At 36.4% G+C, this 16,424-nt stretch overlaps 1 protein-coding gene across 1 annotated transcript; it reads left to right on the top strand.

Annotated features, from left to right (window-relative positions):
• The first annotated feature begins 3,050 nt into the window (after positions 1 to 3,050).
• LOC124448200 lies at positions 3,051 to 3,480 on the top strand. The gene is made up of 2 exons (XM_046999211.1): positions 3,051 to 3,115; positions 3,211 to 3,480. Exons 1-2 carry the CDS (start codon positions 3,072 to 3,074, stop codon positions 3,467 to 3,469), a joined length of 303 nt encoding a protein of 100 aa, XP_046855167.1. The 5' UTR covers positions 3,051 to 3,071; the 3' UTR covers positions 3,470 to 3,480.
• The last annotated feature ends 12,944 nt before the right edge of the window (positions 3,481 to 16,424 follow it).

Raw genomic sequence — 16,424 nt, 5'->3', positions numbered from 1 at the left:
TTTTAAAGTACTACTTAGCGTTTCTGTAAATGAAGTATTTATTGTTATAGTAAGCAGGTTAATACTTCAAAACCAAGATAAAAGTAGTGTGTTGAACAATGTGCTAAGATTGTTTCTACCTTGAAATTTTTGTTCAACAGTAGCTTATGATTATATCATTAATATGCATGAAAAATTAAACATATTATTGTCTCATCTCATTAAATCCATACTTGGTATGATTCCAGGTGATCCACAAATTCACATCGGATGCATTGGTTACAATGAAGTTGAATGTAGAAGAAGCAAAAATAGATGGCAAAAAATTCTTTGTGTCTTATGAAGAATTAGTAGAAATCAATAAAAATAATTCTTTAAACAAATTGTAAACAAATTTAAATTTGCTCATGGTCAAGCAACCTAGTCAAAGAAGCAAAGTCTGTCTTCAACATGTGACCTTTCCAATTATTTAGTTTCTTTGTTCAAAATACTATTTTCGAGAAACTTGATTTGTAAGTCTTTCATTAATATTTTTTTACCAAGAGATAAAAGGAACTAATTCAAAGGCTTGATGTAAAATACAAAGATTTTACAAGTTGTTTATCATTTAATTCCCAAATGTTAGTTTGTACATATAAATAATTAGTATTGGTAGCTGTCAGTTGTTTAAGCAAAACAGAAGAGTAGTAATGCTCGAAGGGGTTAGCATTTTTGAAAAATTATATCTTGTTCATGACATATATTACACAATTCCAAAAAACTGTAAGTAATGCACAATATCTATAGAACTTGATGAATTTCTTCACCTACACTGTCAAATAACTATTTTGCCTTCATGCAGCAATAGACAGTGTTTTTGTCAGCGAAACCAATGCACTTTAGTTTCCAAGTTTGTAATTTCAATGGAAAATTAATGTAGTTCTGTTCAGTAATAGATCCAAGATTCTGCCAAGCTGTTTACAAAATACAAATTACCAAGCAACAGTGTCATGGTGTTTTGAATTTTTTTCTTTTTTGTAGCTCTTCTAGTTCAACATACTTTCTTTATGAGTTTTCAGTAGATTTATCAGGTAATGACAATACACATATGATACTTATCCATGGTAAACTTTCAGTTGACTTATGTCGTAGGACTGAAGCAAACATTTTATCGCTTCCTTAGGAGTTAGGAGCATTTTACACATATTTATCCATTTGAAGCAAGAAAAATAGGTGCACCAAACTGTTTACAAACAGTCAAACACACAAAAGCATGAAATAATGTATAAGTTTGACGATATTGACAGGTCTAGTAAAGAATGCCGTTTGATTTTCACTTTTAAAAGGCTAAAATGTCATAAAATTACTTAAATGTTACATCCAAAATATGCGTTTCTCTACCGTCGATCTTCTTTATTTTGATGTGTGTCTGTACTGTGTTTTTCACGCAATGCTGAAGCATTATTTTCACATGATATGCTGTCGGTATCGTAATTGTTTTTTTCTCACTTGTTTTCGTTCATACAAACAGTATTAGAAATCAGGAGGGAGTGAATATTGAAAAAAATTTTTAAAGTGGAAGTTTTGACCACCAAAATCCGCCATTACCGCCATGTTTTTGACCACGGGGTCCAGGCCCCTTTGCCCCTCCAGGTCTTATAGAGCTCAATGCCATAAACTCTTGCCATTCTTGCAGCCGTCCGCTAAATTTCTTTACTTCCACATTAAGGAATTTTGCTCTTATAACTCTGCGCGTCTCACTACTCAAACTGCTGTACAGCGTGCCATTTAATGTCGTTGTTGCCGTTTCAACTGTGACATTAGACTCCTTGACGACGTCGTTCACATCCAAAATTCCTTGCTCGAGTTCTGCCCGTATCTCGTCCGCATCTTCAATTTCGTTTCCCAATTCTTCTTCCGCATTTTCCTCATTGCTTTCGCTCAGCATATTGATAATCGCGTCATCAAGGATTTTTAATGTTGCGATCTTGTCGTTCAATCCATCTCGTAGTTGTCTTAGTTCGTTTCTATCGATCTCGCCCTCCGTTTCTCGTATTTTCTCTTTTAATTTACTAGCAATTTTCCTCGCTGATCCTCTGTCTCCTGCACGCACTCGTTTCTTTCTCATAAATTTATCCATTCTGCTATTGGACTAACAAACTTGAATTTCCACATAGATCTCCAACTAAAATATCTCCGACTTGAAGAGCCACGTGTAGGAATTTTCTCCTTTGTGCGTTAGCACAAAGCGGTTATGCGTCTGCCAATTCGTTTTTGGGACTGTATCCTATCCTACTGTACGCGCAGTCGACACACAATTCTCAATTTTACTCAATATAACTATTCCGCATCACAGGTAATCTTAAACAGAAGAACCCTGACTTCTAACTTGTCACAACTAATAAAGTATTAACATAAGTTCCTATTTCCGTTCTTCCATAAATTCCTAGTATCAAATAACAATTATCAATTACTTATTTACATAAGTTCCGACAATTAGATTTCAAATACATATTCCATTATAGTGCAGTCAATATTGAAGAAAAGAATTAAACCTGTTTAAGGAAATATTTTTCATTGGCCCTATAGTCGCTTCAAATTTACAACATGCACGAAAAAACAAATTTAAAGTGGTACTAAGACGAAAACTGAACGTTAAAAAATCATCGATTTTAGCATTCAATAGTTTAAACACATATCAATTATTGCTTTCGTAAAATTTAAGCAAAAATAATAGTATAACGAGGGAGTTATGAACATTTGAAATGTCTAATTTTCATGTCCGCCATTAAAATCGGCCATTTTGAATATTTGCAATCAGCAAAGGTCTGTGACGTCATAGTCTTAACACAGCAAGAAGCGCACATTGGAAAGTATACAAAGTAATACATAAATAGAGCAAAAAAATGTCAAATTCATCGAGATCTAGCTCGCTTTCTGAGTCTTCGATCGAGACAAACGCATCGATTTCTTCATCGGAATTCATGACGGCAAATTCGGACGAATCTAATTCGGAAATTTTGCCATTTGCCGATAATATTGAACCGCTTGCTTCGCCCGATGAAATTGCTGAGTACGAAACTGCAGTCGCAGAAGAACAGCAGGTTGAGGACATGCTGCAAGATCGTTTTGATGCCCGTGTTGATGTTACTTCATGGTAAGATGTCATTCTTAGTGTGTTACTTTGATCTGAATCGTCTGCCGTTAGCTATGATAACTTTATGGAAACATACAATTTGGCCAATATTAAAGGTGTGAATGTGGCCATTGTTCGTTGGATCTTGTTGTCAACCCTCAAGAGTGCCGATGCTGCATGGAATTAGAGCAATGCCGTGGCAAAATGAATCAGTTCGAAGTCGATGAAAGGAAATGCATTTTGGATCACCCTGGCTTTAACGAAGTTTGCCTGAACGAATTTGTTCTTCAAGCAGCTTCGTTAGGTTTAAAGACCAAAGGTCATCGCAGTTATGCGACCGTTTTTCGAGATGGTCAAAAGACCAGAGAGGAGTAAGCCTTTTTCTTTGTGAAAATTGCACGAATCTTCTTTCTTCATGCATGATACAGACACTTCATTTTGTATTTCCTTTAAAACCTTAGTATAAATGTATATTATATATTGAAAGTTTGCCTGGATGTATTATTGGTCTCTCAAATTGTGAAAATTGATCATCTGCAATATGTGTAAGTATATAATAGTTGTAACTTGTGCTAACCTGACGCCGCTCTCTTGACGTTGTTGGTGTTGGCGATTTCTTCCAAATAGTAGGTACGGCACCAGGTTTGAGCCGTCTAGTCATACCACCCAAATGGAAAAAACGCTCAAAACAATCATCCGAGAAGTGATTCGAACAAATCATAAATCGAATTTCGCGCGAACTCGGATTAAAGTTTGCGCGCTTCGTCTCAACAAATTTAACCCAAATTCTTCTTAAAGACTCGTCGTTTGGGCTTTTATGTAATGAAATGCCTGTACTTCTATCAGACGTATTACTGCAATCTTGCACGACACAGCGTGTTGAAGGCATGTTAAAAAATTGAGTTATACAACCTTTTATATCTCTATTTGTATATAGTGTTATATTGTAAACAGCCGCGAGTTAAGACTATGACGTCACAAGCACCTTCCTTCTTGAAAATTCAAATATGGCGCATTTTAATGGCGGCTCTTAAAGTACAAGTTTTATCGCTACGTAACTCGAGCAGCATTAAATACATTGCGCTAAAATTTCGCCAGAAGAGATTTTTTTACATACACTATTAATCTATGAAAAAAAAACGGGAGGCAAAATTTTCGTTTTAGTACCACTTTAAGGTACGCTAGACACATAATATCTTATGATCATTACTCAATATGGTGACAGTCTCACTTTCCCCAAGGTAGTACGGTATTTAAAATCTCAAATATAAATGTTGTCAAAGGCATTTTTTAATAAAACGATGTTTTAGTTCAAGCAACAACATCCAAACTAAAAAACTGTGGTGAAATTACTAATATCCTCTCAGTGGCGTGCTGGACGGGGGGGCAGGGTCCGTGGCTCCCTCAGCTGTTGGTATTTAGGAGCGCTAAAATAAATAAGGGCGTCAAATTTTAAAATTGTATTGGAGAAACGCATTTGGCATTATACAGTTTGTATGATTTCACTCCCCAAAGTCCAGGAAATGGCATTTTAGAGCTTCTTAATAAAGAATTTTCCTTGGGAGCATTTACCCCCGGACTCCTGAAATACGACTCGCACCTTAGGTTCTCGGCTCAGCCTTTGGGCCCCGTTTCTAAAGTGTGTATATTTAGGGCCCATTCTCAGTGGTAGCTGACTGCCCCCCTGGAGTGTTCCTAGCACGCAACTGATCCCCCCCCCCTTATATTAAACAAAATTATTCAAAATACCTGTTAACCCAACAGAACTTTGTCGAATCAATTTGACGGCCGCCATACTTTTTCCGTTTCAAAAAAATGTGTTAAATTTTACTTTTCTTACATGACTCACTCACATCACATCACTTTCGTGCATAGAATTTAGGTGTAGTTTCCTTGACGTAAAGTATGAACTTATAGTTTCCTAATTATTTGTACATAATTTCCCTTCTTTAAGTCACATTTGGAACGAAAATTTATTTCCTACGCACGAAACCATTGGTATAAATAGAAGAAAAATTAGGGACTACGCAGTAGAGTTGTTATTGGATAAGAAAAGTCGTAGTTCTTTCTTAATAAAAATTCCATAACTAAGAATCAGAGTACAGATCAATTTGTTGGACGAACCAAACGAATTCTGTGACAATGGTCAACTGTTGTGTTCCGGGTTGTACAAATTACTCGTCGAAGTCAAAATCTTCTGGTGTTAGTTTTCACCTTATTCCGAAAGACCCCTCACGTCAAAAGGCATGGATTGCTAGAATACGGAGAGAAAATCTACCTCCTCTCCAATGCTGTTACGTTTGCAGCGAGGACTTTGCTCCCGATTGTTTTGAATCGGACCTAAGACAAAAACTTACACCATGGCAACCTTTAGAAAGGCGTCTGAAGCGGGATGCAGTACCATTGATCTTTTCATTTGGCCCTCAACCCAATAAAAAGCGTCTGTCTAGCGAGCATCGTACAGAGAAACGTCAGGCTGATCAAGACAAGGAGGAAGTTAGTAAAAGCATTTCTTGTTAAACTTTAATCAAGAAAAAATTTATACCTAAAGTATATTCTAAATATTTCTATTTTTTCTATTTTCAGCTTTCAAATATTTTAGAACAATGTTCCTCCACAAGTACAAATGTTTTCTCAGTGGTTGAGTCTGAAGCAAATGACAGTTGTGATTTGGGTGCGTCTGACAGTCCTGAAGTATTGCCAACTAATTATTTCAAGCCAGAAACTAAAGATGCGTCAACACAGTGTTCATTTGTTGTGAGGAGTTTACATGCCATGGAAGTCCAAACTACACTTTCTATGCTGAATACTGCGGATGCAGAGGTTCAAGTTGAGGAATCTTGCTTTGAAAGCAACACCTCAATGTATGAACAGTGCTATTCTTCTGATTTTGAAGAAACATCATCGCAGATAACAGAGGAGTCTTGTGATAATGCTCATGACGACTGGTTCACTCAGGTGTCAGAAGACTCTGCAACTGATGATGAAGCAATCCAAATTGAACCCCTAGAGGAAAAGAAATATATTGTTTTCAAGTCCTGCCTTATTAATCTTCTTTCAAAGTGTCTTACATGTGGAGAGACAGTAATTGAATGTGAAGAAAACACTGTAGATAGTTTGCTATCATTTAATCTTTTTTGTATAAATGGTCATCACACAACATGGAGATCTCAACCACTCATAAGGAATGCCTCAACTGGAAATTTGCTTTTGGCTGCATCCACTTTATTTAGTGAAAACACTTATGAAAGGATCAGCCAATTTGTATCTTTTATGAATCTCAAATTTATTGGAAAAACCAGTTTTTACAGCTTTCAAAAGTAGTATCTTTTTCCTGTTGTTGACAAGGCTTGGAAAGAGGAGAAATCAGCTGTTATTGTTGAAGCTAAGAAGTCTGGTAGTCTTAATGTGAATGGTGATGGTCGATGCGATAGCCCAGGGTATAATGCTAACTATGGTACTTATACAATAATGGCTGACTTGACCCATTGGATTAAGTCCATTCTTTGGCGGTGCTCTGCAAGTTGTAACAAGAATGCAGAAGAATTGGTGGAAAAATGAAAGTCTGTCCTTAAACACATTTCCAACAAGCATTTCTGGAGGGGGAACTCATATTTCCATCAATGTTGCCACAAACAATTAACAGAAAGAGAAACAAAGCAGAAGAAGTGGTTATCTCCTACTTCACAAGCATATATTGCTGCGGAGAAGGTGATATGTGACAAGAGGCTTCTAAAAGACCTGCGGAAGCTATCTGAGTTTTGTCACACAGGAGAGTTAGATGTTTACTATTCCCTTTTACTGAAATACAGCCCAAAATGAGTGCATTTTTCATTTCCTGGAATGGTAGCCCGCACTCAGTTAGCAGCATTAGATCACAACAATAATATTAAACGTGATAAAGCAGTCGTTAAGTCAGGGACAAACAAAGGGCAAGACCGTTAAAAAATGATTTTTGCTAAAACAAAGAAGCAATGGGTTGTAAAAGCAATAAAAGAAAATAAAGAGTACTAGTACATTGATAAACTACTTGCCGAGGTTGTGAATGCATGCAAAACTGAGGAGATTGAACTTGTACATCATGGCGAGAATCTTCCAAAGAACATTTCTAAATCATGTCCACCCAGGAAAGAAGTACTTGTAAAGGAACATCAGTCTAGATTTGCATAAAATATCAGTGGTGAAGTTAGCTATGGCAATAGGTTTTGCCATGCCTATATAATATGACGTTGAATCAGTGAAGACAACTTTTGTACTACTTAAAAAATGTTCATTCTTAAATATTAATATAGCAAAACTTTTTGCTATAGCTAATTTCACCACTGCATTACACAAACTATTCATGTAATTAATTATAGTTATATTATAACCAGTGTAATAGCCAAGCCACATTTATATTTTACAGTACCGACCTCGAGTAACATGACATAACTCGCGAGTATCGAGTGGCGAGTGGGCGAGTGATTCGCGAGTCAATTGCGAGTCACTCGAGAGTGACGAGTTGCGATTGAGCGAGTGACTCGCGATGCTGTTTGCGAGTGAATCGAAATAACTCGCAAAAATTTTTCTTTCTCCAGTATTTGAAATTGACAAACATAATCTTAAGTGTAGTGACAAGTAAAATTTGTTCAACATTTTGAAGTCAACGGTTTTATATCTTTTTATGAAACATGGAAGCAAAACGACTATTCATTTGAAGCAATATCTCGGGACCTAATGACGTTAAAATCTTTTGAATTTTTTTACAAAAGCATTTTAATAACTTCACATATCTCGTAGCACAAACGTTATTCGTAAAGCGGTAGAGACCATAGAGAATTTAGTGAGAAAATCAAAGTAACTCTCAAAGATTTTTTCTTCTAACAGTCTGAGATTGTTGACATATATTATCTTAAGATAGAATACATTCAAAAACGAATATTGTCTGAGGTCAAATATTTAAGGAATGTAGCTATGCGATGAGTGTGCGTACAATCTTTTAAATTTGGTTCTGAAAGAACTTCATTGACTTCACGTTTTCGATGTGTTACACGGACGATATTGATAAAGGCCATATAGTCCGTGATCTGTGCCTCAAAAATATGCTTTAAAAATGAGTTTCGTTGGACACCTCAAGGAAGGGCGCAAAATTTTCAAAATATATAGAAAGTCACTTGCTGTTTGATATTCTTTTTATTTGTCACTTCTAAAAAGCTGCAGTTTTTTAGTATTTCGCGGTTGAATTTCAAAATTCCTCGCTCCTTCAATTTTGAATGTCGCCATTTTTTTGGTGCGGAACTCTTTGATCTAACTGCCGTTGTCATGGTGAGGCAAATTTATTCACGGGCGCCATCTTGAAAGGTGGCAAAAAGGCGAGACTCTTAATAAATGAATGTTTTATGAAGTGCGGTATTTGAAATTAAATGAAGATATGATCTTCGCACTTTGCTGGACAATTTAAGCAATCGTCTCAGGACCTGAAAAAATCAGGTGACTCAACGGGATTCGAACCCATGACCTGGGTTCGAATCCCGTTGACGATTGCTTAAATTGTCCAGCAAAGTGCGAAGATCATATCTTCATTTAATTTCAAATACCGCACTTCATAAAATATTCTTTCGACATTCCTTTCACGAGAAAACTTGAGCCCAACAATATTGACCTGCTCACCACTGTGTGACTTCATAGCTCAGTAGGTCAGAGCACTGCACCGGCACCGCAGAGGTCATGGGTTCGAATCCCGTTGAGTCACCTGATTTTTTCAGGTCCTGAGACGATTGCTTAAATTGTCCAGCAAAGTGCGAAGATCATATCTTCATTTAACTCTTAATAAAGTCCAAGTAAAATATAAGTTTTAAATGAAGAATTCTGTCGAAAATTTTGGAAGCAAACCTAAACTGTCACCTTTGCACTTATGTATCAACATAGGAGAAGCCTGTTTTAGACCTAAATCTTGTCAGTTTTAAGAACTCATGGTTAAATCATGCGCAACTTCACTTTTCGAAGGTTAGCAACGCATCTTTCCATAAATTTTTCCTTAAACACTAAAGCTTGGTAAGAAATTGATCATTACCACTAAAGAATTTCTTGTTAATAAGCTTTTAAAGAGGCACATCATTATGCATAGGCCTAAGGTAAATGTAAAAATTGTAGAACAAACATTTAGCAGCTTACAGCTGTTACAGATTCCATAAAGTACATGCCTTTCTGATTAACCTGCTGTAAGTGATGCAAGAGCAAAAATAAAGTTTTAAAAGTATTGCTATAAGGCTATTAGACTCACTAAACACAAGAATTACTTTAATTCAATGTTTTGACCACTCTTTCTACAAGGTCACTCCACATAGGATAAGTGAAGTCCATTCTTTACTTTGGAAGAGTAGAATTCTGAAATTTCTCTTTTTAAATATAGAAGGACAACATTTTTTTTGGTTTTGTAGAAGCTGCACTAAACATTAAAGTGCTTGCTCACTTACTTCAAACAGAGGATCTTGTCTCTATTATATACCAATGTCCCAAAACCATCTTTAGTTGCTGTTTCCATGCATTTATTATATAAAGACAACAACAACAAACAAACAACATTTGTATACCGGCCAGTATCAATCCCCACCAGGGGATCCAATTTACAATCCCCGCCAGGGGGGTTGACCGGTCCATGAACTTATATATTTATGAACTTATTTATTATATAAAGAATGGCTTCAAAATTAATTCAGATATTCTGTATTTTAAATCAACATTATAAACTTTTATCAACGGACACAGAGTAAATTAGTAAATTAGTATGTATAGATCAGAATCATAACTGCATTTCTTGTTGAGAAATATATATACAGGATCACTTTTTTAATCAATGTGCCAGAACTCTTTCACTCTCCTTTTCATGGTATGACAAAGACAACTTTTATCTATGATAGTCCTTGCTAATCCAATTTACAATAAAACAAAGTTTCAACCCAAGCAAAAAACCCCCAGCTTTCTGGCTTCTGAAATGGCTCACTGAAAAATATTCTTTCTTGAACTGTAAAACATGATCTTGAGCATAAAGCCTTAACTGAAGGTTAACAATCATCACAACCTATGAAAGAGATTGTTGAAAAATACAAAAGTTTACCACTTCTGACATATTGTAAACAAATAGTGACTAAGTTTGTTCTAAGAATCATATAATGTTGAGTTGCAGCTTGCTGTTTTGAGATTTTATGCTTCTTAACTGAGATTTTTAACTTCTTTTGGCAAAATACCTCACAGTTGTATACAGAATGCAATAAGAATGACTTTAGCAATATTTACACTAACTCTTGATTAGCAATGGAAGTTTATGGAACTTACAGCCTTCTTCATTTTTGTACCAAGCTGCGCTTTGGCCTTTCTGTTTACAACCACAAATGGATATTACTCCTCCGGATGAAAATGAGTGGCAAACGAGTGACGGGAAACTGCAAGTCTGAAGTCGTATGGATGACCATTCCCCTAGCGCCGGATTCCCTACTTGACAACGTTCATTGTGGTTGTAAGACTGGCTGCAACGTGGCTGTAACTCCCAACGTTGTTTATGTAACAAAGCAGGAGTGAGATAGAGATGTATGGTCGTGTACTACAAACACGAATGTAGATTCGTGTAATAAAAATTAATGCCCAACATAAAGTTCTGATTAGAACCATAGAAATAGACCAAAAAAAAACAAATTGTAAAATCAAATTTATTGTAACGTTTCGTCGTTAAGGAAATGTAGATATTGATGACGACAATGATGTTGAGGAAGAGGAGTTTTTAGATGATGACATTGATGACGAACTCGAGGCAGACCTTTAAAAAAAGCGCGCCTTGTCTTGCACAATACGATTATAAATTTCAAAATATTATCTTCGCAACAATTGCTAAAATCCAACCTTATGCAGGAGTGAAATATGTATTTCTTTTAGGCATTTTATTTATGTTGCCAGTATTATCGTGCGGAATAGCTTTCTATTAGGTCTGGCACTAGCACACAAAATATAAATAACATGAAGTTTCCAGGGAAAAATGGCGGATTCCGAAATTGTAATGAGCTACAAATTTTAAAATTTTAATGTAATATAGCAATAAAACTGCAGCTTTTTGGAGATGACAAGAAGTAAAACTGCGTTAAGCATGTAAAAGTTGTTCTGTCTTGAATTTTTCACGACCTTCCTTGAGGTGTCCAACGGGAATGAAAGAAAATCGGTCACAGATCACGGACTAATAGACATTTAATAGCAATCAATGAAATAAAACCACGTGTATAGTTAAAGGACACATGCAACGTAAAATTCGGATTGTTATTTTTGTACTTTACATAAAGGTATAGCTCCAACTAATAGTTCACCAAAGTTTGAGACTCAAAGGATAAATATTTTAGAAGATATGGAGGTTTAAAGTTGATGCTTTACTGATAACGTATTGAAAATGCCCGACGAGCTAACGACGGCTACCGATTGGAAAAAGGTCGTTGTGACGTAATAGTTGACATTCGCTAAACGCGGTCAATTGCGCGCTCGTTCAAAATATATTGGTAAACGACAATTTAGCATTGAAAATTTGGTTTATTGTGCCACATTTAATTGTAAAAACGGTTCTTCTAAGAACCACCAAACGCAGCAAAAAGTTTTTTTTTTCGTTTCCCGAAAACAACCGCATGCGAGATATTTGGATTGAACAAATCCGACGCAAAAATTGGAAGCCAACAAAGAGCTCAAAATTGTGCTCGCAACATTTCGAGAGTTCGTGCTTCGTGCAAAATTTTGAAGCGATGCAATCAGTAGGATGGACAGCAGGACGGCTTCGCCTTAAGAAGGATGCTGTACCCACGATTTTTGAATACTCTGTGGAACCCACAAGTGTAGCCATCTAAAAGGAAGCAGCCAACAAATGTTAGAACTGCATTTGAGAAGAGACGAAGGCAACAGGTGATTATTATAGTTATAGTTAGCAATATTTGTTTACATTTATCAACAACTAAGCTATTAGCATTACCAAATTGAGGACAATTTTATAATTTTAGATTATTAACGACGTTCTTGCAGAACATGACGACTTTCTTGTAGACGACGACCACGATGTGTCGAAATCGGCTCGAAATGTTTGTGCGTTTTAAGTCAAAGGAAGTTTGTCTAAGATAAAAGATGTCAAAATATATGTAGACAGCGAAACACAAACATATACAGTGGTAACTAATTCAGACTAATGTCGTTTGATTTTTTCTTTTTTATTTTAACTCATAGAAAATTCCTTAACGTACCTTAGAAGCGCAATGTGAAATGCCAAGCAAACATAACAATCCGTCCGCAAAAACACGTAAGGTCAAGAACCACTCAAACAAAAGTGCAAAATATGATAAGTAGAGGTATCGACTTTCCATTTCGGCCGTTTTGATTTTTGTGAAAAATCCAGCAATACGATAATTTTATGCTAAGGTACAGAGGTTGAGTTAATTTCAACCACAAATCACAGCACACAGACGACGTCATGTGAAATTGAACATTTTGAGGATAGCGCTGTATGGTCTGATACAGAAAGCACGTCGACGATGAGCAATAGCTACAATGGATCAGACTCTCACTCGTTTTCTTCACTCTCAGGCATAGGTCCAATGTCATGTGTGTACACGACCATAGCTGTTTTTACGACAGCTTCGTTTGTACACACTGTGGCAAACTCTTCCTCTTGTGTGATGCAAATATGATCGCCATGTATCAGTATTGTTTACCTCTTGGCAAGATATACTTCCCGTCCTGTACTCATGACCACACAAAAGCCACACTCACACCTAAAAGATAAAAACATTGTTTTTACTTTGGGAAAAAACAATGAAGCATCAATAAAATGCAACTAACCATTCAACATTTCCAATTCTGTGAATGTGTTTATCTTCGCTTTCCGATGATGGAGAATTGTCATCATTATGACCACCTTACGCGTTGGCCAAAGGCTCAAACATGTAAGGTTGTACCTTATTGTTATTGATGATAATATCATAATCGGCTTCTTCTTCAGAAGAATCTATTAATCTTTGATAAATAAAAAACAGTAATAGCAAACTACCGAAAGCCGTGCAAGCACTGCATGCAAGTCGTAGAACGATATAAGAACGATGCTTGTTTATGTCAACTAATACGTCACTCTTTCCCAGCTCCCAGACTTAAACAATCTCACGGCGTTTTAGCAATGGTCATCGAATATCGTGTTTTTACCGATTATAACCCTAAATATCTTTTGAAATATTTTGCGGACAACTTTGAAACTTGGTAAGTCTTATTTTCACGCTATAGGCATTACAATAAAATAAAGTTGTTTTCTAGCTTGCATGTGTCCTTTAATGGCTAGAACTTTTGCGATTCACTTACCAGTAGAAATGTTTAAAAATGAGATTAGTTTCTGAAACAATCTGTCTACGTATTTAACTATTTATAGGACATGATTTCATTTCATGGACCAATTGATAATTGTGAATCACAACATCTCATTCATTTTTGTCGGCATGTCATTTGTACACTGCTCACTCGCAAAATGTTTTTACTCGCAAGTGACTGGAACTTTTCGAGCTGCTTACTTTACATTTCTCTATGGCCTCTGTTGCTTTACGAATAACGTTTGTGCACATAGAAAATAAAAAATGAGAAGTTATTAAAATGCTTTTGGAAAAAAATCAAAAGATTTTAGAGTCCTTAGGTCTCGAGTTCAAAATGCTGGACGAAGTTTACTATTCACAACACTTATGATTATGTTTTTCAATTTCAAATACTGGAGGAAGAAATTTTTGAGAGTTATTTCGATTCACTCGAAAACTGCTCACACTCGAGATTACTCGCAACTGCATCGCGAGTCACTCGCTCAATCGCAACTCATCATCGTCGGGTGACTCTAGTGACATACACCTATCGACAATATTTCCATGCACTTTAGTTGGCTTGCGTTATACGTATGAGTCATTCTTCGTATATGTAACTATTTATAGGACATGATTTCATTAATTGCTGACTTTAAGTGTCTATAGCTTTTATGAGTAGAGTTTGTATGAAATATGGAAAACGGAAGTCATTACTCGAACGATAATCCTTTTACCACGAGGTGACTTTTTTAAATCAACTATATCTATTATTAATTATTTTTTCATATAAATATTCCTCTTTGCGTGCAAGTTTTGCAGTTAATTTAAGGGAATGACTTTATATTGTACTTTACAACACGCAAGAAAAGACGAATATTTATAAGACAAAATGATTGAATGTATTCTATCCTAAGATAATATATGTCAACAATCTAAGACAGTTAGAAGAAAATCTTTGAGAGTTACTTTGATTTTCTCACTAAATTCTCTATGGTCTCTACCGCTTTACGAATAACGTTTTTGCTACGAGAAATGTGAAGTTATTAAAATGCTTTTGTAAAAAAATTCAAAAGATTTTAACGTCATTAGGTCCCGAGATATTGCTTCGAATGAATAGTCGTTTTGCTCCCATGTTTCATAAAAAGATATAAAACCGTTGATTTCAAAATGTTGAACAAATTTTACTTGTCACTACACTTAAGATTACATGTTTGTAAATGTAAATCGTCCAGGTTGGTACAGTCCTGAGAAGGACTGTTTTTGTTGTTGTTGACTGACGTTTCGACAACCTTAGCGGTAGTCATCTTCAGAGTCAAATGAGGAGTAAACGTCAGGTTAGCCGTATTTGTTATCTGGTTCTTACGTCATTGTATTGTGTTTACAGGAAATGCGTATTGTCATTGTGAATTAGTGTGAAGTGAAATATTTTATTTTTAGTTGTGATGTGTGATTTAGGTGTGATGTTTTTAGTTGTAATGTTTGGGTGTCAATTGTTTATTGTCATTGTGAATTAGTGTGAAGTGTAATGTTTTTAGTTGATCGTTTGTTTGTATTTTGAATAAGTCGTTTGTAAGGTGCCGGTAATTGCTGTGATCTGTTCAGGGGTGTTTGTTCCAAGTTGGTATACCAACTTTCTAATGTAAGCCGTTATGTATAGTCAGTACTGTAAGTAATGCATTTTGCCGAGTTCCAGTCAATGTTGTGCTTTGTGATTCGGTGATGTTCAACAATGTGATTAGTTTTGTCTTGTTTCGTAGTAGCTCGTTTGTGTTCAGTAAGTCTTGTGTTTAAGTTCCTGTCAGTTTCCCCGATATAGGAGGCGTGGCAGTCGGAGCAGTTTATTTTTTAAACTGCACCTTGTCGTTCGTTGGGTTGTTCTTTGTCCTTTATGTTCGTTAGTACTTGTCGTAACGTTGTGATTAGTTTATGTGCGACACGTATGTTGTATGGTCGTAAGATACGCGAGATAGTCTCAGACGTACCTTTGATGTAAGGTATCGTTGCTGTTGGGAAGGGGCGGGGCGGGTGGCTGAATGGCTAATTGCGTGAGCTGTAAGCCAGACGGCGCGGGTTCAATCCCGGCTCGTGGCACATCTGGCAATGTGTCTGTTAAACCTAGCCCGGGTTGACCAAAGCCATGTGAGGGTAATTTAGTAGAGGAAACTATGTCCTCGGATGGACTGTACCTGTATCTGCAATGTTGCAGCGTTGTCACACTGTGTCACGCTGATATCAGCGTTGTAGTTGCGTGAAGGGTACGAGTGATTGTAGTCTGGTCAGCTGCCTTCACTATAATTTCAGTAACCAGGATGTTCCACTTTGTGGAACCCTCATACGTCGAAATCGACGGAGTCCATATTATTATTATTATTATTATCGTTGCTGTTGACATTATGGAGCTACTGGAGCTCTGCCTCACCTCTACCTACTTCCAATATAAAGGTACACACTACAAACAATTACATGGGGCAGCAATGAGCTCACCCGTTTCTGTTGTAGTTGCTGAAATTGTAATGCAATCTATAGAGAAACGGGCGCTCACGACTTACAAACATGCACTACCTTTTTGGTTTCGCTACGTAGATGACACAATCACAGCACTACATGCAGACGAGATTGATGACTTTCATACTCACATCAACAAACAGAACAGCCACATACAATATACCAAAGATGTCGAAGAAAACGGAACTCTTCCTTTTCTCGACTGTTTGGTAAAACATGACAATCAAAAACTACGAACAACAGTTTATCGCAAGCCAACACATACTGACCGACTACTAGACCAATCATCTTACAACCCTACATCACACAAAGCCACCACAATCAGAACATTAACAAGGCGTGCACAAATCATATGTGATTCACCGGACGCTCTACAAAACGAAAACAACTATCTCAAACGTGTTTTTGACAAAAACAACTATAACTCTGACTTTATCAAACGCAGCATTTACAAACCCAACGAACCCAACGAAACGAACAACTCAGTGACAACA

This window comes from Xenia sp. Carnegie-2017, unplaced genomic scaffold, assembly GCF_021976095.1.
Source record: "Xenia sp. Carnegie-2017 unplaced genomic scaffold, XeniaSp_v1 HiC_scaffold_23, whole genome shotgun sequence".
Lineage (NCBI taxonomy): Eukaryota > Metazoa > Cnidaria > Anthozoa > Malacalcyonacea > Xeniidae > Xenia > Xenia sp. Carnegie-2017.
The sequence above is the reverse complement of the archived record's forward strand: the minus strand, read 5'-3'. Positions and strand labels throughout refer to the sequence as shown.

Bases quoted from the DNA above. Each gene is read 5' to 3' on its own strand.
- LOC124448200 (XM_046999211.1), top strand. From the start codon at position 3,072: ATGCTGCAAGATCGTTTTGATGCCCGTGTTGATGTTACTTCATG. The intron at 3,116-3,210 runs GTAAGATGTCAT...CCAATATTAAAG, and splicing joins CGTGTTGATGTTACTTCATG to GTGTGAATGTGGCCATTGTT.